This window comes from Talpa occidentalis, unplaced genomic scaffold (assembly GCF_014898055.3).
Source record: "Talpa occidentalis isolate TD23 unplaced genomic scaffold, MPIMG_talOcc4v2.1, whole genome shotgun sequence".
Classification (NCBI taxonomy): Eukaryota; Metazoa; Chordata; class Mammalia; order Eulipotyphla; family Talpidae; genus Talpa; species Talpa occidentalis.
In genome coordinates this window covers 35,625,846-35,645,156 of record NW_026555331.1, presented here as the reverse complement: position 1 = coordinate 35,645,156, position 19,311 = coordinate 35,625,846, and the positions used below count along the sequence as shown (strand labels likewise).

The following is a 19,311-nucleotide window of genomic DNA, read 5'->3' as shown; positions in this document are numbered from 1 at the left end:
TAATTCCTTGTATGGGAGATCACTCCCAACTGTATTCAGACAAGTATGGATGGAGGTGCTAGAATGTTTTTGTCTGACTTTATTGATAAAACAAAAATTAGAGATCTGACCATGGATTCAAGGAAGGAACATCTGTTGATGATGAAATAGGAGGGGCAGCAACTTCCCTGGACCACTCTGAGTTATCACTAGAGCAAGGTAGTGGGTCTGTTTCTCTCTGGTGCTTGACTGGTGGAGGATTTGTGGTTTTCCTATTAGTTTCAGGGACTAGCAAGGAGGTAATAAGCAAGGGTAAGAGTCCTCTGGAGTTGATGAGAATGCATCCCCATTTCCATTTGGAGCTTGTATCATTTGTTGGGGGAGATTTTTCAGTTAGTTTTCATGTATTTTTTTTTCCGGTGGAACCTCTTTCAAATGTAGCTGTAGAGTGGTCTGTCTGTGGGATAAGGAGTTCAGGATTTACCTATACTATCACCTTGAACAATATACTAAATTTTTTTTAGTACCTACCTTGTACCAGTGTACCTACCTTGAACAACTCAATTCATGATCATTAGAGAAGTGTTTATTTCCTTGTAATCACCACTTACTGGGCTTATTCTACATGAGACAATTTTGGTATGTGATAGGTAACTATTGTTATCCAACATTATCATTCAACAAATGCAAAGAACTAGACATCAGAGGCAAAAACAACCATCGCCTACGTTTTATTCTTGATCTTTGTCACTTCTTTCATGCTTCCTTATTTTGTTCCACATATTAACAACCAGAACCACTCATATGTACACACAAAGGAAACATGCTCAGCATGTATGCGTCGTTGGTTTCCACAGCGTGGCTTATGAAGTATGTCTATGCCACTCTTAAGTGAAAAAACCTCAAACAAGGCAACATGAACCTCACTGGGATAAAAAAAGAAAGAAAGGCTAATAGCATCAAACTAATCCAACAAATGTTTTAAAATTATTGAAATAACAAAGGATACACAGAGGAAGAAGACACAGGATAGGTGCAGAAAAAGCATAAATGGAATTCAGGAAGTTCTGTGATAAACAACAGATAAATCTCCTTGATTTAAAAAAAGATCAGTTGATAAAATAGTCCATTTTCCCTAAAGGGGGAAAAAAGCATAGATATTTATCAAAAGCCAAACATCTAAGGCTTTTGCAGAGGGGAAAAGTGTCATGGGAAAGTGAAAAATAGCTCTAATGTCTATAGCACACAAAATAATAATAAAATACTAAAGGGCAAGAGGGAATATCTAAAAAATAGTGCTCATGTTGGATAAAAATTTAAATGATGGGATTAAATGGTTGTTGCTGAAATAGAAATTGGTACATAAACTCAAGCATTCCCTTTCAGAGGTTGGGCTTCAGCTGCCGGAGCATTTTCAGCATTATCTCTGTCTTTCTTCTTTATTCGCATAAACACAACTGCTAAAATTATACCTAAAAGAGAAAAGTTGTGGTCAAATAAGTGGAATCTTAAAATATAATGTACTGTCACATTCATTTATAAAGTCATACACTGGTAGGAAAAAGTGACTCATTTAACTTCATTTTGTTTGCGGTTCAAAGTTTCGTTGTCCTGGTGACTAAGGGACTCTAGGCATTGGCTTTTTTAAATAAGCTTATCACCTATTTTTTTTATATAATTCTTACATCATTTTTCATTTTTGCACAATATTATCACCTATCCTGTTGCTAGTATATATCAAGTCCCAAATTGGGTCTAAATTAGTGGCTATCACTGGGTCTTTATCAGGGAATACAGAAGGTTTATGCTACTCTAAAGCAGGGGATATGACAGAGTTCCTAAACTTTAGACATACTCAATAAATATTAATTCAATCCTTTATCCCCTTTCCTGGAAGAAATAGTCCAATCAGAATAACCAGAAACCTGTTGGTTAAAAACAGGTTTACCTACACCTACTTTTACTGTGTCCACATCAAAGATCACATTTTCTTTGGTGCTTTCCTTAGCGCCTCCAGCTTGAGTAGACGACCCAATCTTTGTAGTGTCCCCCACCATCTAAACTCTACAATATCACAGTGTGCATTTTAGCACCAAATGTGCACTATAAATCAGACAAATATGAAAACGGAAGTACCTTTAAGAAAATGAACCTGGCAGTAATTTTTATAGGAGGAAGCATGGCAGAAAAAAATTGAATGCTCAGATTCATTACTCATAATAATCCTAACTGCATTTTGAAGAAATAGAATATGAAACTGTTAAGATTCTACATATAGATCCCAAAATTCACATGAGAAACCACCAGCCCTTAAAGCTAGACCCAGAGATGAGCTCATGTCTTTCAGGCCCAGGACAGGAATCCTTGAATCTAGAAATTATACCTACCAATGACCAAGAAGGTGGTCAGGAGTCTTTACTTGCAATAAAATTAAGGTATTAATGGTTGTGTTAGAAAGCAGCTATTTAGTTTATAAACTCATTCTATTTGCCCTTCCATGTTGAAAGGATTAAGACAGAAATAGGAGAAAGGACCTTGGTTCTTGGATAGGACCTCAAATAGCCAACTCAATTAATATGACAGGTGTGCACCAGACATGGTTCTCAGAGAAAAGATGATCACCATGCTCATGTTAGAATGGGTGGCAGCCACTGTCACAAAGGTGTCATAATAATGAAGGGCTTGGGTCATGATAGGAAAATACCAGATTCCAGGAGAGCAATTAAGAACACTTAGACTAACCCTTAGCCCTTGAAAATGAGTATTTCTTTACTCAATTTACTTGAGTAAACCCCTTTACTCAAGTGAACATGAATTGATAGATTATCTATTGCTAATGTCTAATGGTGAGCACAACAGTTAAAAGAGGGCAATTGTAGTATCAATCACTGAGCTGTTCACAAAGACAGCTAGAATAGGAGACTCTGCTGTCTAGGCAGGACTAGGGCTGAGTCACAACTGTTATGTAATGAAATTATTCTAGAGTATGAATGAGAGTCCAGTTATGAAAATACACAAAGGGAAATTTGCAATGTTTTAGGTATGTCAGCATTTATATCACAAAGCTCAACTTTACTTACTTCACTCATGGTCCCGCCTTATAGTCCCGCCTGCCACTGTTGAAGCATCTGTGTATATCTTGCCCAATCCCACCCTACATTTTAAGCACAGTGCCTGACATATAGCAGTGGCATGGCTAGTACATTTCTTTCTGCTTTATCACAAAAGCTTAGAAAGTAGGCATAAAATACCATAACTATGCTTGAAAATCTCTTATGTTATATTTTCCAAATTAGCCAAGAAGGCACTGATAGGTAAAGAGGGGCACTAAAGCAGTATCTCCCAGACAGGAAAGCTTGACGTGGTTTACTAGTGATCTGTATTCTTGGTTATTGCCTCGGTTACCACCAGTTACTCACCAATGACCAAGAAGGTAGTCAGGAGTATACCAACTGCCATACCCACTGTGGGCATCCCAGGCTGTTTACCTGCTTCCCGGTAACAACTTCCAAATTCACACCTGCAAAAATTAACTGAAAAGCAAAGCAGTATTTAGTAGGGAAATTTTTTTTTCCTTCATTTTTTATTTATTTTTTTAAAATAAATATTATTATATTCCCCATATAATTGCAATATCCTTATTTTGACCCCAATTCCTCCCCTCCCTGCCCCCCACCCCCCATAGAGTGTCTCTGGTTCATAGTTTTTTGTTGATTTTGATTTTCACTTTCTTATAGTTATTCATTTTCCTGGTCCCTTATTTAAGTTTTCTAGATTCCTGCTATGAGTGAGACCATCCGGTATTTTTCTTTTTCTTTCTGGCTTATTTCGCTGAGCATGATCCCTTCCAGCGCCATCCATGTTGCTGCAAATTGCATGTGTTTATCTTTTTTGAATGCTGAGTAATATTCCATGGTATATATGTACCACATCTCCTTGATCCAGTCATCTATTTTTGGGCATTTGGGCTGTTTCCAAAGCTTAGCTATTGTAAATAGTGCTGCTATAAACATAGGGGTGCAGGTGTTCTTTGGAATTGATGTTTCTGTGTCCTTTGGGTAAATACCTAGGAGTGGAATTGCTGGATCATATGGAAGCTCTGTTTAGTAAGTCAAGAAATCTCCACACAGCTCTCCATAGTGGTAGGACCAGTTTGCACTCCCACCAACAGTGCAGGAGAGTTCCTTTTTCTCCACACTCTCGCTAACATTTGCTGTTGCTAGTTTTTTTAATATGTGCCATTCTCACTGGTGTAAGATGGTATCTCATAGTTTTGATTTGCATTTCCCTGATTACAAGTGATGTTGAACATTTTTTCATATGCCTGTTGGCCATTTGCATTTCCTCTTCAGAGAAGTTTCTTTTTAGCTCTTCTGCCCATTTTTTGACTGGGTTATTTTCTTTGTTGTTGTTGAGTCTCATCAGCTCTTTGCAGATTTTTGTGATCAGTCCTTTATCATTAGTGTTGGGTGCAAAAATGTTCTCCCATTTGGTGGGGTTTCTCTTTGTTTTTGTTATTGTCTCTTTTGCTGTGCAGAAGCTCTTTATCTTTGCCTTCACTATCACTGTTTTGGGTGATGTGTCTGTAAAGATGTCTTTGAGGTGCATATCACGTAGTGTTTCGCCTATATTTCCTTCTATGTATTTTATGGTTTCAGGTCTTATGTCTAGTTCTTTAATCCATTTTGAGTTGATTTTTGTGTATGGTATGAGGTAGTGGTCAAGCTTCATTCTTTTGCATGTAGCAACCCAGTTTTTTAGTAGGGAAAATTTTTAGACAAACAGTTGTAGAACCCCATAGCAAAAATAAGAATTCTCAAACTACTCCAGGTTGCCTACATCAAAATACCTACCTCTTAGTGAGACAGTCCCCTCCAAGGGTGGCTGGCCATTATCATTGATGCGGATCTCAACATCGTAAGGTTTCTCCTCAAACTTTGTGTGCTTGGTGATGAGAGTGGCATGAGTTCCTGTCAGATTGGGTGGGTGGGGGAGGATGATGAAAACACACCTGATCAGTAGGAATAAAGTTTATCTTTGCCTCATACACCAAGTTTCACTGGGAAACATTAGATATAAGGATGAGTTAAACTACTCTATCACCATCGCAATTACACCTAACAGTTTTTAAAGGGCTAAGTCGAAAATAGTCATCCTTGTTCCCAAAATTGTTTTATGAAATTGCTGCAAACACCAAATTAGAAAAGAGATTTAAAGAAATATCTAACTGCTAGCTTTCCCCTCAAGTTGGATGAAAAGTAAATTCTCAGATCCAAGATCAGAAAGGAGAAACATGAACAAAACTGTACCAAGGTACATAATCAAATCGCTTATAACTAGTAATAGAGAAATCTCAAAAGCATCCCAAGAAAAAACAGACAATTTGCATTGTTTCTTCTTTGTTCCCTTGAATGTAATCTGGAACAGTAAAGAAATATCTTTAAGTACCTTTAAAGTACTGAAAGAAAAAATATATTTCAAAGTATTCTAATTATGTTCTCTGGCTACTATGAAATCAACCAGAAAGATATAGGAAATTTCCAAATATATGGAAGCTAAACCACATCTTAACCCATGGGTCACAGAAAAAATCTAAAGGAAATTAGAATTTTGAAATAAATGAGAATCAAAGAAATAAAAATTGAGCAATGAAAAGAGAAAACGATAAATCAATAAAGCCAAAGGTTGGTCCCTTTGAAAACAGAATAACCTCTAACCATATTGGGCAAAAAAAAAGGAGACGTAATTTTCCAATAGCAGAATGAGGTAATATTATATATTCTGAAGGTTAAGAAAAATACTAAAATGATGGATGTTATGCCAATGTTAGATAAATAAAACAGACATATAAAAGATACAAACAAGCTTAACCAAGAAGAAATCTACAACTTTAATACTTATAATTCCAACTTCTTTACTAGATGTAAGTAATATAACTAAATGTCCTACAAAGAAAACTCCAGGTCCAGATGACTTCACAAATGAATATGAAAAATGGAAAACATTGTATCTTCATTGTGCTGATGGCTTCAATGGTGTATACATAATATCTTTTATAAAATTATGCAGTTTATGGCATATCAACTTTCAGTAGTTCAGTAAAGCTCCTTTTTTAAAATTATGAAATCAGTTTTTTCACTGAAAATTTGGAAACTCTGCTCAGATTGTCCAGCTTTCCTCTACACTAAAGGGGATGCTGTGTGTTAATCTTCCACCAAAGCCTGGAGCTTTCTCATCTGTGGGCATTTAGCTTCACTGTGCAAGTTTCCAAATCATAAACTGGTTCACTGCAGCATGGAAGAAAGCACCTGTTGACTGCTGCCAGCCCACCAAGGCAAAATCTCATTTCATCATCCAGCACTGTTTTTTCCATATACTTTTCACAACTCACCATTGATTGTGGAGAGTTCCCAGTTTTCATTTGAGTTGCCTCTGCCAAAGGAAAATGTAAACCGTGAACCCCGATATGGCTGCACGTCATCATCTGTGGCCCCAAAAGTGACACTTCCGTGTCCTATGAGGGGATGGCAGATGAACAGCAAGTCCTCGTATTCCTTCATCAGCCGTGGGTAGTTGTCATTCACATCAGACAGGGTCAGTTGGAAATCCACTTCTGAGCTTAAGTGGCCACCTATGGAATCAAATAATCAAAGCATAGTAACAGCGCTCTCATTGTCCTCGTAAAAAGGATATTGCCTTTTCTTTAAAAAAAAAAAAAAACTACCATTCAAACATACTGAAAGAAAGCAAGTTTTTAAAATCAAACCTGGTTTCATTACTGTTAACAAGTCATAATTTATATGCTAAGGTTTTATGTATAGTGCTTTGAAATGACTGATGCATGTTTATAGATGATCGCTGAGGCTCAGAACTTGTAGGACTTGCCCAAGGTCACAGAGCAGTAGGGATGGTTTGACTGTAGCGCCCACAAACTCCACTGCTCTTCAAAAATGAAGTAGGCATCTTCATTAAATTTTTCTGAGCCTCATTACAAATTCAGCTGTAAAGCTTGTGGCTTTGTGAGGATCCCACACTTTGGTGCTCTCAGACAACAATAACGGGCTGTGCGATAGAGATTTCCAATGGTATGGTGGTAAGAAATTTGGATCTGTAGCCTCCGTGGTTGATGGCTGTATGATGGTGAGCCAGTTACTTCTCAGTCTCCTCATCCATAACTGTCAATAACAGTACTATTCCATAATGTTGAATGAGGAGTAAGTTGTTACACTGAGTGCTTAAAACAGGCTGTGAATGCCACTGACTGTAACCATTCTGATATCAATCACAGATGCTTGTTTCTAAAATTTCTAAGTCCCACCTATTTGAATTCCCATAAACTATTTCCTTGTCTTCTCAAGTCTATTCTTAACTAAAAGGGGGGAAAGCTTCCATGCATTTGAAGTCACTTCATCTCTCTACAGTGTTTCAGTTCCAACTACAAATGGAACAGATTTTTGGACCCTGGATTTGATTCTTGAAATTTCTAAGCTGTGAGAGGCCATTAGGTCATACATCCAGAGTGGAGTATGTTGTAGGGGTGTGCATAATACCAAAGCTTACCTGGAAAATGTCTGCTGATTCATCGGGAGCTTTTAAATCAAGAGTTGAATGTATACAATGTGATAGTGGAATGTGCTTAACTGGAAGCAAGCGATGGAGACAGAGGTGGGCCCCTTGACCCGCCTCAGTGAGGCCGCCTGCTCACACATACCCATTCCAAATTTGGCTTGCACTTCCGCCCTCATTGGTTCAATTTGTGGTGTTTTTATTTTTAATCATTGCACATGCAGGGACCATTTTTATGATTCCTACCTACTGGAATGTTCCCCATTCTACCTTCTGACCCTGGATCTCACATTTTAAAAGTTTATTTTTTGGCCTAAAACTGTATTTAGTAATAATTTATTCAATTTTTATTTTTCGTTAACCAGGCAGATATATTTGCTACTTAATTATAGCCTCTGGTTAGCATAAGAGCAACAGAATTCCTTCTCTGATTTGGAAAATTCCATTAAATGCAAAGAAACTCAATGTTTTAATTACCAGCCTCATCACTGGTAAGCATGCTATTGCTATGAGTTTATCTTTAACACTTTTTTTATTTCCTGGAACTCCACACTCAAAACAGTGAGCAACATATATCAACACACCTTAATTAAATGAGGAGCAGAGATTATAAAAGGATGGTTCAACACCCTTGACTTAATAGTTTTCTTTCTAAAAATTTACCCTATTTCATAAAAATACAAGTCCCCTAGCATCTGAATTTGAATAAATTCGCTGGATCATTCTGGCACATATCAAAGTTGGAAACAGTGCATAAAATACTTTGTTTCAAAAGGAATAAGCCTTGAGGTGTTGTGATGTGAGGATGAAGGAGCATTAATGGCCTAGATCAGTAGGCAGTGGTCTGACCCCACACCCAGGAGAAACCTTCAACTACTTTGGAGGAAGGGGGGGCACAAGGGAGCCTTCCTAGAAGCTATGGCCCTACAACCAGAGAGTGAACAGAATCCCTGAAATCTAGGCCCTCATCAATGGGCAGGAAGGTGACTTGTAGGATATACATATGTTTATGGTCATCCAGAAAACCAAAATATCCTTTGTAATCAGTGATCTAGTGAGTAAATGGGTTTCCTGAGTTCTGTGAGTTGATAGCAAATTAATTGAACCTGAGGTGGGTGTCCTGGGAACCTCTAATTCCTCTACTTTATAGCCAATCAAATGTGCAGATAATGATCTGGGTTTGTAGTGGACATCTGAAGACTGAATAGGGGCTTGGGGGCCCTCCCTTCTGTAGCCAGTAGGTCAGACAATCAAGTGGGATTTGCCTGGGGCTTGTGACTTGAGTCTGAATTGCAGGGCAGTCTAGAGAGATTGGGCCCATCCCTGTGGAATCTGATGCTATCTCCAGGTAGACAGTGTCAGAGTTGAATTATTGGACACCCTGCTGGTGTCTGAGAATTGCTTGTTGGTATCCTTCTGCTGGAAACTGAGGCCTACCCATCCTTCTGCTGAAAACTGAGTTGCCCCACACCACCAACTCTGAACCCATCCATATCACCTTCCCTCCCACTGATGAAGCCTCTGAAATTTTGGTGTGGTTTTTTGTTCATTTTGCTTACCTTCTTCAGATGCCACCACTTGTACCCGATATGGACTTTCAACTTCCCTATCCAATGTTGCCCTACTAAAGATCTCACCAGTGGTCTGGTCAATTCTAAGCCAACCTCTTCTGTCGCCTTTCAGTGAATACCTTCATAAAGTGAAAAGAGCAAAAAAAAAAAAAACCATTCTACATGAATATGTGAATCGTTTATAATAGCTTATTCCTCACTCGTTGATATCAGCACTGTCATTTGCATAGCATCTGTCTTCAAAGGGAGGATTTGTTCATCCTAATGAACTACACTTGTTTTATTAGAAAAGATAGTCACAAACTCTGGAAGAAAAAAACTTTTCTGGCAATCAAAGAATTTCAATTAAGGTAACTGGGAAAAATCTTTTAAAACAGATTAACAAACCACCCCAGTCTAAGAAAACCTGACCACCCAGTGGTGGACATGTATGAATGTGGACCCGGGTTCACAGAGCCTACTGGTGGCACAATGAGTTCTTGCAAACAACTGTTCAACAAACACCTGTTGAGTGCTTAGCAAACATCTGACAGTGGACTGACAGAAGATTACAAAAAGGGCTCTTAGGCCAGTGCCAGGGACAAACATAATTTTTTTTTTTTAAATATGGTTAATACAATGGGATTCTAAGGAAGTTTGTGGTAATCAGAGAAGTCTTTCTAAATGAATTAATGTTAAGTAAGGCAAGGCAGGGAGGAAGCTTCAAGCAGAGGTCAAAGAACAGTTTGGTGGAAGGAATAGTCAGACATTCCAGCAGTGTTGGAATATAACTGGGAAACAGTGGATGACAAAAGATGAAGCCAGAGAGATCAGAAAGAACCAGATCATGGAAAACAATGGTGTTAAGTAGGAAGAGATTTGGTCATATTTGTGTTTTCAATGGAACTCAGTGGGTGTGTCAAAGGCAAGTCTAGACAAAAACTAGAATCACAGAAAAATCAATTGGTACAGCCAATAAGGGGTTGGGATGCAATCCATCATAGCCGCAAGGATCCCCACCCCTTTAGACCAAAGGATCCCACCTCTGGAAATTTTCCCTAGGTAAACAATTTAATAATAGTGAATAATTATATGCAGATATTCAAAACATTTTCCATACTATTCAGGAAACAAGCTATATGTCCAGGAGTAAGAATAACTAAAGATGTATGTGTTTGTACATCAATTTTTTTCCTAATGTACTATATTCTGTATACCAATCACTATGTTAGGTTCTGTGTTCTGGTGAGGAAAAAGAAATCTTATATACTGGATGGGAGTTCATCCTGAATTAGATGGGGTTGCTTTCGAGGGTTTGGGGTGGAATCGCACAATCTTGACATTTTCAAAGAACCTCTCTGACTACAGGGAATAGATTCAGGGTGGGGAAGGAGTGGCAGGGACAAAGATGGATCCAGGAAAGATTATGGTGGCCTACACCATGTGGAAAGGGTGAGAAGCAGTTATACTCTAGATATATTCCAAAGAAAGAATCTCTAATATTTGTTGGTAGATTGGGTTATGATCCATTTGGTGCCAATGGTTTCTAAGTTTATGGAACTGAGAGAAAGAATGAACTTGCTTGGGTAAAAAACTTTGGAGTCATCCTTAATTCTTAACTGACTTAGTAACTTCAGAACTATTAAGTACTTCTTACTCATGAAACACATTTTTAATTTGTCTTCCAGGACTGTTCCTTACTGCACACTCCCCTTCTTACCCTCTTCCTCATCTGTCTGATCTCAATGTATCTTTTCTTGGTTTATTTGAGAAATTTTCTTAAGTGATTTGTCTTGCCCTCTCATAAACTCCAGTTCTTATTTAATTGTCTTTGACTATAAAGGGCTGTACAGTTATAAGCCCCATTATAATACATGGCTGAGATAATGTCTTTACTAAACTGTACAAGATAGTCCCCACTCTTCTCTCTTTGTCTATAAAACCGTGGAAGGGGGTAGAGTAACACAGTAGGTGAGAACTTTCTTGACACTCAGGAAAAAGTTCTTGGAACTGATTCCAAGGGCCTAAGTCATGGCTCTGTGGGAGACAAAACTGCCCTCAAATGTTGAAACTTAAGGAATTGCCATAACCTTGTCATTCATAACCACATACATTGGCTTAAGCTATACTGAAGCATTTGTCGTGCCATAGACTAATGTTATGCAATAAAAGCAAAAGATCTGGGTTCAGTCCTTTCTCTATGCTTATTAACTATATCATAAAGGTGCATAGCTATTGATACATATGTATTCTGGGCAAAGTAATTATACATTTTTAAGGCAAATGTGTCACTCATTGTACCGAGGGAAAAAAAAAATGTTGAGAATTGCTAAGATGGAAAAATCTACATATTTTGTTTCACTACCTTGGCCTAAGAACTAGAGTTCAGAATGAGTCTTGTTGCCCCAGACCTGCTCTCAGGAAGCTGCAGAACCTGTCCTAGAGAACAGGAACTACAGAACCTATCCTATAACATGCACAGAAGGACCCTATATGCAGAAGATTCCCTTCACCCTGTCAAGTACTTACGTGTCTCTAGTTGGTTTTTGCCTCATTCTCTGTGTAGAACTCCAATCTGCCTAGGGGCTGGACCTCTTTCCCACATCCCAGTCCCTATGACTGGTTCAAATATAGGGCTTGGTAATGGGCAGCCCAATCTCTGAACCCCAACACCCAACTCAATGATGCTCAACTAGGACATGCAATAAGAGAGCTGTAATGAAAACTGATGTGCTTCCTACTTGCCTGAGCCTCAGTTCTCATTGGCATACCACCATTACCACCACCACCCGCATGCCCCCCTAATCCTCTAAGGGTCAGGTTAACGTGTAGTGCACACAGCTTCGTATCACTGACTGCTTTCTTAGGGGGAAAGCTCTGGAGTTAAATCAGCTTCTCTGCCCCTCCCAGCTCTCCCTCCTCCTGCTAGTCTTCATCCCAGCATGGAGCTAGGCCTGCCCAACAATGCGGTCTTCTACCTTATGTTCCGATGTTCTGGATCCCACGCAGTCACATTGCCCACTTTGGTGCCTACTGGCACATTCTCAATGACACGTTCTAGGAAAACAGGAAGGGAAAATTGGGGTGCTTCATTCACATCTGTCACAATAAGCTGGAATCTGGCAGTAGAGCTTTCGTTGTAATGTACAGTTGATATTAGGGGCTCTGGATTTTCTGCTCGGAAGACAATGTTGTGAACAGCAGTTGTTTCAAAATCAAGAAGCTATATAGGGAAAGAAGAGGGAAAATTAATTTGGGGATGACTAACTTCCTTAAAATATTAATTCCCTTTAATTCTATTAGAGAGTAGCTGTTCTCAATCCAGTATCAGCAAAAACCTTCTCAGAAAAATAACAGAGCCAAGGAACCATCCTTACTGCAGGACTTATCAGAGCTTTGACTTATCAGTGCCAATATGCACTGTAACTACCAGAATGAGGAAATCCTTATTTATCCCTGAGAGATTTCATTCACCCAACAGAAGGTAATGACTGTGCTTCAGCCGTCTATCACCACACCTGAGGTGTCTCCATTTATATATCAGCTCTGTTTATAGGTCCTGGCATGTTTATAGGTAATCTATGAAAAACACAAATTCCAGTAAAGAGGAGCTTTACCTTTTTAATTGTGACATGTCCAGCATTGGTTTGGGGATCTGTCTTAACCTCCAGTTGTCCCTCACTATCTCCTTCTATGATACGATACACGATTTTGGAGCTCCCAGTAAATGGCTCATCATCATCAGTAGCCTGGATGGTTAAGATGGTGGTCCCAATGGCTGTATCTTCAGCAAAAGTTACGGTTCCATACTAAGAAGGAAACAGAAAGGAAGTAATAAGAATATCCATTGTCAAACATAATTACCAAAGGGCTAACTTGTCTCATTGGTTTCAGAACAAGGACACAAGTCAGAGTATGTGTCAATACTTGCCAAGCACATTTTTTCCTATAATGAATCTGTGGCTTTGATTTTGACTACAGTCATTCTCAGAGTGCTATCTCCATTGTATAAAGAAACAGTGTCTCAGAGAGCTACTGGTTGGATTCTAAAACACATTGCCCTCCTATATCAAATATGCTTAACAACTAATTGTTACACAGTAGTAAATGTTATAAATAACTACAGTGAGTACCTACAATGAAGCAGACTCTTTACATCCATTATGTTAATTAAGGCAACCAGGGAATAGCGGATAAAAGCCTAACTTTGGAGTGAAATAAATGGCATAAATTCCAGGCTTGCCGTGTATGAGCTGGGTGACTTGCAGTAAGTTACCCAACTTCTTTAAATTTTATTCTCATTGCCTAATGAGATAATAACAGTAGAAAATGCCTAATACTTGGTTTCAATAACAAGCAGCACAATGCCCTATTGCATAGCAAAATTATTCATCTTCATTTGACAGAGGTGCAAAGGATAGGAGATGTAAAACCCACCCCATGTCCAACTCCAAAGCCTGTGCTCTTAATCATTACTTACACCATCTCTGACTCCTCCACTGAAATCTCCTAAGCCATGTCACTTGGTATCATGATCTTAACGATGGTAACAGGCAAGGTCCGGGAGAAGACCACAGCAATGAAAGCAGCAGCCTCACTCCAGAGGCTGTTGTACATTTCTAAGTCTGAGACTCCCACAATAGGATGCTTACCCTTAGTCTAAAAATGCTATCTCAGCGTAATGCCAGGAAATCACAACACAAGGAAAAGATCAAATGCCCAAGAAAATGGAGGCTGAGAAGAAATAAGCTCTTGGGCCTCCCTGGTGCCCTAGGGGTTCATTCTCAGCTCTAGCACTCAACAGCATGAGTTTGAACCCAGGCCAAGTTGCTAACCCACACACATATGGCTCAGCAGACCTCTCCTGTCTCATCCACTGCTCCCTTTAGTGTATTTCAGTCAATCCACCTGTTCTGCTCCCTACTGTCTCTGATAAATCCGCTCACCCTCCAACCCCTCTGACCTATACCCCAGTTCTTCTGAGCAAAAAATAAATAAAATGAACTCTTATCTCAGGTTTGCTTGGTCTCCATGCCTGTTACACATTTATGCACAGCCATACTTCTTCTTCACCAAACCCTCTCATAAATCAGTTCCCTTTGTCACAGCTTAGTCCCTATTTGATTTAGGAACATCACACGGCTCCTGGCTGCCTCATAACAGATCTCAGATATGACATAACAATCTAGTCAAATGGACTTTTCTCTGTTCCAGAATAGACATTCTTTTAAGGGAAACAATGATAAAACCACCAAATGTAAAGTCTACATCAACAATAAGTAAACAGTAACTTAACATTTTTTTGATGTTCTCAACTGACATTTTTTCTCCTGTTCTTTCTTCCCAGTTCTTAATTTTTGCAAATGTCTTGGGCACATTTTTCTTTAGCCAAAGGCAGAGATTAGTTTCTTTTCCTTTTCTCTTATTCAGTTATTTCAAAATAAATTCAAGTTTCCAATATTCCAGACATCAAAATTGTCACAAGTGCTTGCTTGAGACCTATCAGTAATCTATTTATTGTCCCACTACACACAAAACAGATAATGAATGATAGGCTCCAAGTAGCTGTTCTACACCTTTCAATTCGACAAAGTTGTACCTGTAGCTTTTAAGCAGCCCTAGGAATAAATGAGCCATTGGCAGAAGTTTACAAACAGACATTCCCAGATACTATAATAGCAAATGTTATTGTTCCCTCCAGATGTCTAAGGAAGATGGTGTCTGCATTTGTTACCAGTGCATGACTAAGGCTATCTGTTCAGCCTGCCATGTTTCCTAACTACCATCTGTGTCTTTATCCCAGAAGGAGGTTCCAAGTAATATGAACAAAATAAATAAAAAATAACAAAAACAAATGGCAACTACTCACATCTGATTTTTCAAAGATGGGGATCTGGTCATTGATATCAATAACATTGACTTGCAGGAAGCAGTAGGTCTCAAAATCTGAAAATCAAAGTCATCACAGATATTTTCACTGAAAATCATGCATTAAAATCAAACCTGCCAGAAAAAATTAGCATTAAATGGTAACTATAGTTGCAATTTTACTACTGACTTGCAATTTATATGCAGAGGGGAATCTTTGCTCCCCTCCTGCACCCACAGCAGATCACCAAAGGGAGGCTGAGAAAAGACCAAAATGCATGCCACTGTGCTCTATCTGCCTCCTCCTGGGTAAGACTTGTTCCAGAGCTACAGTCCTCTTCCCTAGTGAAACTTTTGTATAATTCCAAGCCTACCATAGAAGTATGCAGAAAACCTTCTCTGAACATCTCCCCTCGTTTGAGCCAGCCTAGGGCCTCTTGTGTAACAGGTCCTCCCTGCTTTTATGTAAAACTCTTAATTGCAGCCTAGACTCTAAATTTCTGCAGTGTACAACTGAATGTTTAATTCCACAAACATATACCCATATTTACAAAACTGGTCCACATTTTCTATAGACGTACTCATGTACACAGACAATGTTAATCTGATTGCCACTTTATGGAAATAAACAGCATTATGCTATTTGGTAACTTTTGTCATATTTTACCATAAAAACTCAATTCAATAACACCACTTCTAGAAAGTCTCTCCTGCTCTCTCCCTCCAATGAGGGATTCTTCTCTTTTGTGGGCTTGCAATTTATTCACATGTCCATCTCCCTGACTGACTGTACTTTCAGGCACCAAAGTCTTGAGAATGCATAGGTGAATGAGGCCTAGTGTCAGCCCTTAAACAAGGTAAACGCTCAGTAACAATTGGATGAACAGATGGATGGCTAATGATGTGAAATTGTTAATTCATCACCAGCAGGGATGATTACAGTTGCTTCCATTGTATACTTGACATAATTCTGGACAATACAAAGTATTAAGCATTTGCCAGAGTGCTAAGTTTCAAACATTCTTCATTGGGGCCTACTAAACTCCAGTTCTTTTCAGTATACTAACATCTGTCTAAAGGAGAAAAGTGGGGCCTCCCCAGTGGTGCAGCGGGTTGAGAGCTGTGCTTTGAAGCTGTCCACAGCCTCTGCAGCATGAGTGCGATCCCTGGCAGGCCAGGGAGAAACCCACACGGTGTGGCAGACTTCTCCTGCCTCACCTACTGCTCCCCTCAGCAGTATCTCTGGTCCGTCTGCCTGTTCTGCTCGCCACTCTCTCTGGTGAATTCTCTCACCCTCCCATGCCTCTGACCTGTACCCCAGTTCTTGTATAAATTAAAAAAAGGGGGAAAAGTGTGAAGCACAAAGTGAAATGATGCTTTTTTTTCTTCTCTGCAACTATATAATTTGAAACTCCTAGCATAGCAGTTGAACTATTTGGTAATCTAAGATTCAGTTCTAGTTAACTCACAGGAAGACACTTGACCTTCTAGGCATGTGTGTGACCATGAAATGAGTCTATCTCTGAATACAAGTATTTGTGCATGCATGTGAGCACACACTGAGAATGTGTGTCTTTATGTGAGAATGCATAATTTTCATTGCATTCTCAAAAGGTCTTATGATCCACTTGCTTTCTTAAGTACCACTTGTTCTGAAACTAAAGAGTAGGAAGAATGTCTCCTGATAGCAAATGGCCAACTAGAAGCTGATAAACTCCCCAAAAGTGCATTTTCCTATATTCCTTACAATGAGAATCCTTTGAGTCCAAAAGGAAGCAATGGGAACTATAACTGTCTTGTTTGTGATCATGGAAGCCATGAGAAATGGACCTTGCTGACCCCCAACAACAGAGACCTTCATGCTCTGAAATCCATCAGCACATCTGTACCAAGGCCTGGCTTCCGAGCAAGGCTCCTTTGACAGCCAACTTTGAACTTCCCAAGGATTTTGACAAAATTTCCTTTGGTTTCTCAGTGGTCTGTTTGGTTCAGAGCAAGCAAATGTTGCAAACTGGTGGCTCTCCCAACCCTCTCTGCCTCCCTCCCCATATTTCCTGATGGGCTGCTCCCCTCATGGAATCCTTGTACGTTTAATTCCCTCTTAGCATCTGCTTCACAGAGAACTGGAATAAAGACAGTAATGTGTCCAAACTGAAACTCTGGCTGTTTGTGATGTTGGCTGCCCCCAGGCTGCATGTGTGCCTGATGGAGGAAGCATCCCCCCTTAGCATCCCCTTGTAACAGACCAGGCAGGAGAGCGGCCTCACCAACCACAACGAGAAGGAAAACCGTGAATGTGATACTAACCTTTGTCAGATACCGTTACTGTCAGGTTGTATTGAGGGGAATTTTTTTTCTTCAGGGACTGTTTAGCTAACTGTAAGTCTCCTTTGTAGGTCTGGATCATGAAGAGGTCATTACTGGGATATGTGGGGGTTTGATCCACAAGTTTGTATCTTAAGATACTGTTGGGAGTGTTTTCTTCATCCATGTCATGAGCAGTGAGGGTACCAATAACGCTCCCTGTGAAGAAGGCAAGAAGGAAACTCATACCTTACAGGCTCTATTTAGTCTAGTTTTTTAGAAATGGTTTCACTGAACAAGCAGATCCTTAGAAAGCACTCGAGTAGTAACAACTTTGAGTAGCAGACTAAAGCTTTCAGATTTATTTTGTTTGTTCTAACCCTTCCCATAGTGCAGTAGGTTGCATAGTATATTTGTTTACTAGGGCTATCAAAACCAAGTACTGTGGGCTGGGGAGTTTTAACAACAGAAATTTGTTTTCTGTTTCTGGAGGCTAAAGATCTGAATCTAGATGTTTTCATGTTGTTGTTTTTTTTTTTTTTTTCTGAGACATCTCTCCTTGCCTTGTACATGTACATACTTACATGGTCTGTATGTTTCATATGGCTGTTCCTTTCTACATGTCCAATTTTTTTCTTACAAGGACACTAGCCATACTGGAAACATTCATATTAGAGCCCACGTAATGATATGTTTAACATAATTATATCTTTAAAGACTATTCCCAAATATCATCACCCTTTGAAAGAACTGGGAGATGTAGACTAGTTATTCACTAGACATATGAATTTAGAGGGTGGGGGAATAGTTCAGCCCATAAAACAAATAGTATCATAACAATTTCAAATCATTCAGAACCTAGAGTTTGACCTTATTTGGAAATAGTTCTTTGCAGATGTAACTAGGTAAGGACCTTGAGATGTGTGTGTTTCCTCTGTGTGTCTTCTAAGAACAAAGTGGAGAAGGAGCAGAGACTGAAATTATGCCTTCGCAATCAGTCAAGGAGTTACAGGAGCTAGAAAAGACCAGGAAAAATTCTCCCTTAGAGCCTTTGGAGGTTGCAGAGCCCAGCTGGTAGCTGGCACCTTGCCTCCAGACCTCTCGCCTTCAGAACTATGAGAATAAATTTATTTTAAGCCACCAACTTTCTAGTGATGTGTCACAGCACACTAACATACAAGCAAATAGGGTAACTAAGCAAAGAAAGACCAACCCAGGGTCAGTTTTAAGCAACTTTACAGAATAATTGCAGAGACTGACTCCACCCCAAAGATAACACGTGGCAAAGTATAGACATGCATCCTCTCTGCCATGCTGCAGATAATGGCCTTAAGTATTTTATTCCTGTGTTTCAGTTCAGTTTGTTCCAGAAATCAAAGGTCATGACTTAGTGCTCCACCCAGCTCTGGGAGAATTCTGATAGGTTCTAGATCATCAAGCTCTGTGAAATGGGAATTGTGGATTACAGGGGGCAACTATCTGACCTTGGGACTAAAGCTTGACAATGTGCCATTTGTGGAATTAGGTGACATCCCCTCGTGCATATCAAATGAGCATAACAGAGGACAGAGCAAGACTAAAAGGACAAAAAACAGATAAAGCTTGAACTTTATTAGTGTGTTCAGCTTCCTAGAGAGGTAGGATCAATGGTCAAAAGTCAGCTTCCATCTATATTGCTTACTTATTGCATTGGGTATAAATATTCAAGTTGTTTAGCAGACTTGATGAGATTGTATCTGAATTTATTAGAGGACAAATAAGAACCTGTAGGAAAGTCTTACCAATGAGGTACTCTTATAGATGTAGCCAGAATATTGGCATAGGTGATGATGGTGTGAGTGGAAGGATGGTAGAGTAGTAGTGATGACGCAATTATAGAACTTAAGGACACTACCCACATGATGTTTGAGCTGAAACACCATACCCATGTGAGAGCCCAGACGCATTCAACCTCTATACTACACTAGACAGGACAACTGATCCCTGCCCAGGTTTATCTGCCTACCTTTTACTCACAGAGACAAATGGATTGCAGTTAACACAG

The 19,311-nt window shown here is 39.4% G+C and overlaps 1 protein-coding gene across 4 annotated transcripts in view; it reads right to left on the bottom strand.

The window, feature by feature from the left end:
- Positions 1–699: 699 nt before the first annotated feature.
- The window catches only part of CDH17 (cadherin 17), a 57,988-nt gene continuing 39,376 nt past the window's right edge, over positions 700–19,311 (bottom strand). For all 4 annotated transcript variants that reach the window (XM_037504160.1, XM_037504162.2, XM_037504161.2 and 1 more), the window contains 9 exons: positions 17,271–17,486; positions 14,965–15,041; positions 12,713–12,904; positions 12,074–12,318; positions 9,105–9,235; positions 6,371–6,610; positions 4,833–4,949; positions 3,399–3,512; positions 700–1,451 (listed from right to left, as the gene is read on the bottom strand). In XM_037504160.1, coding sequence (XP_037360057.1) covers positions 1,348–1,451; positions 3,399–3,512; positions 4,833–4,949; positions 6,371–6,610; positions 9,105–9,235; positions 12,074–12,318; positions 12,713–12,904; positions 14,965–15,041; positions 17,271–17,486 — 1,436 coding nt within the window. In that variant the 3' untranslated portion in view covers positions 700–1,347. The remainder of the gene's footprint in view (positions 1,452–3,398; positions 3,513–4,832; positions 4,950–6,370; positions 6,611–9,104; positions 9,236–12,073; positions 12,319–12,712; positions 12,905–14,964; positions 15,042–17,270; positions 17,487–19,311) is intronic.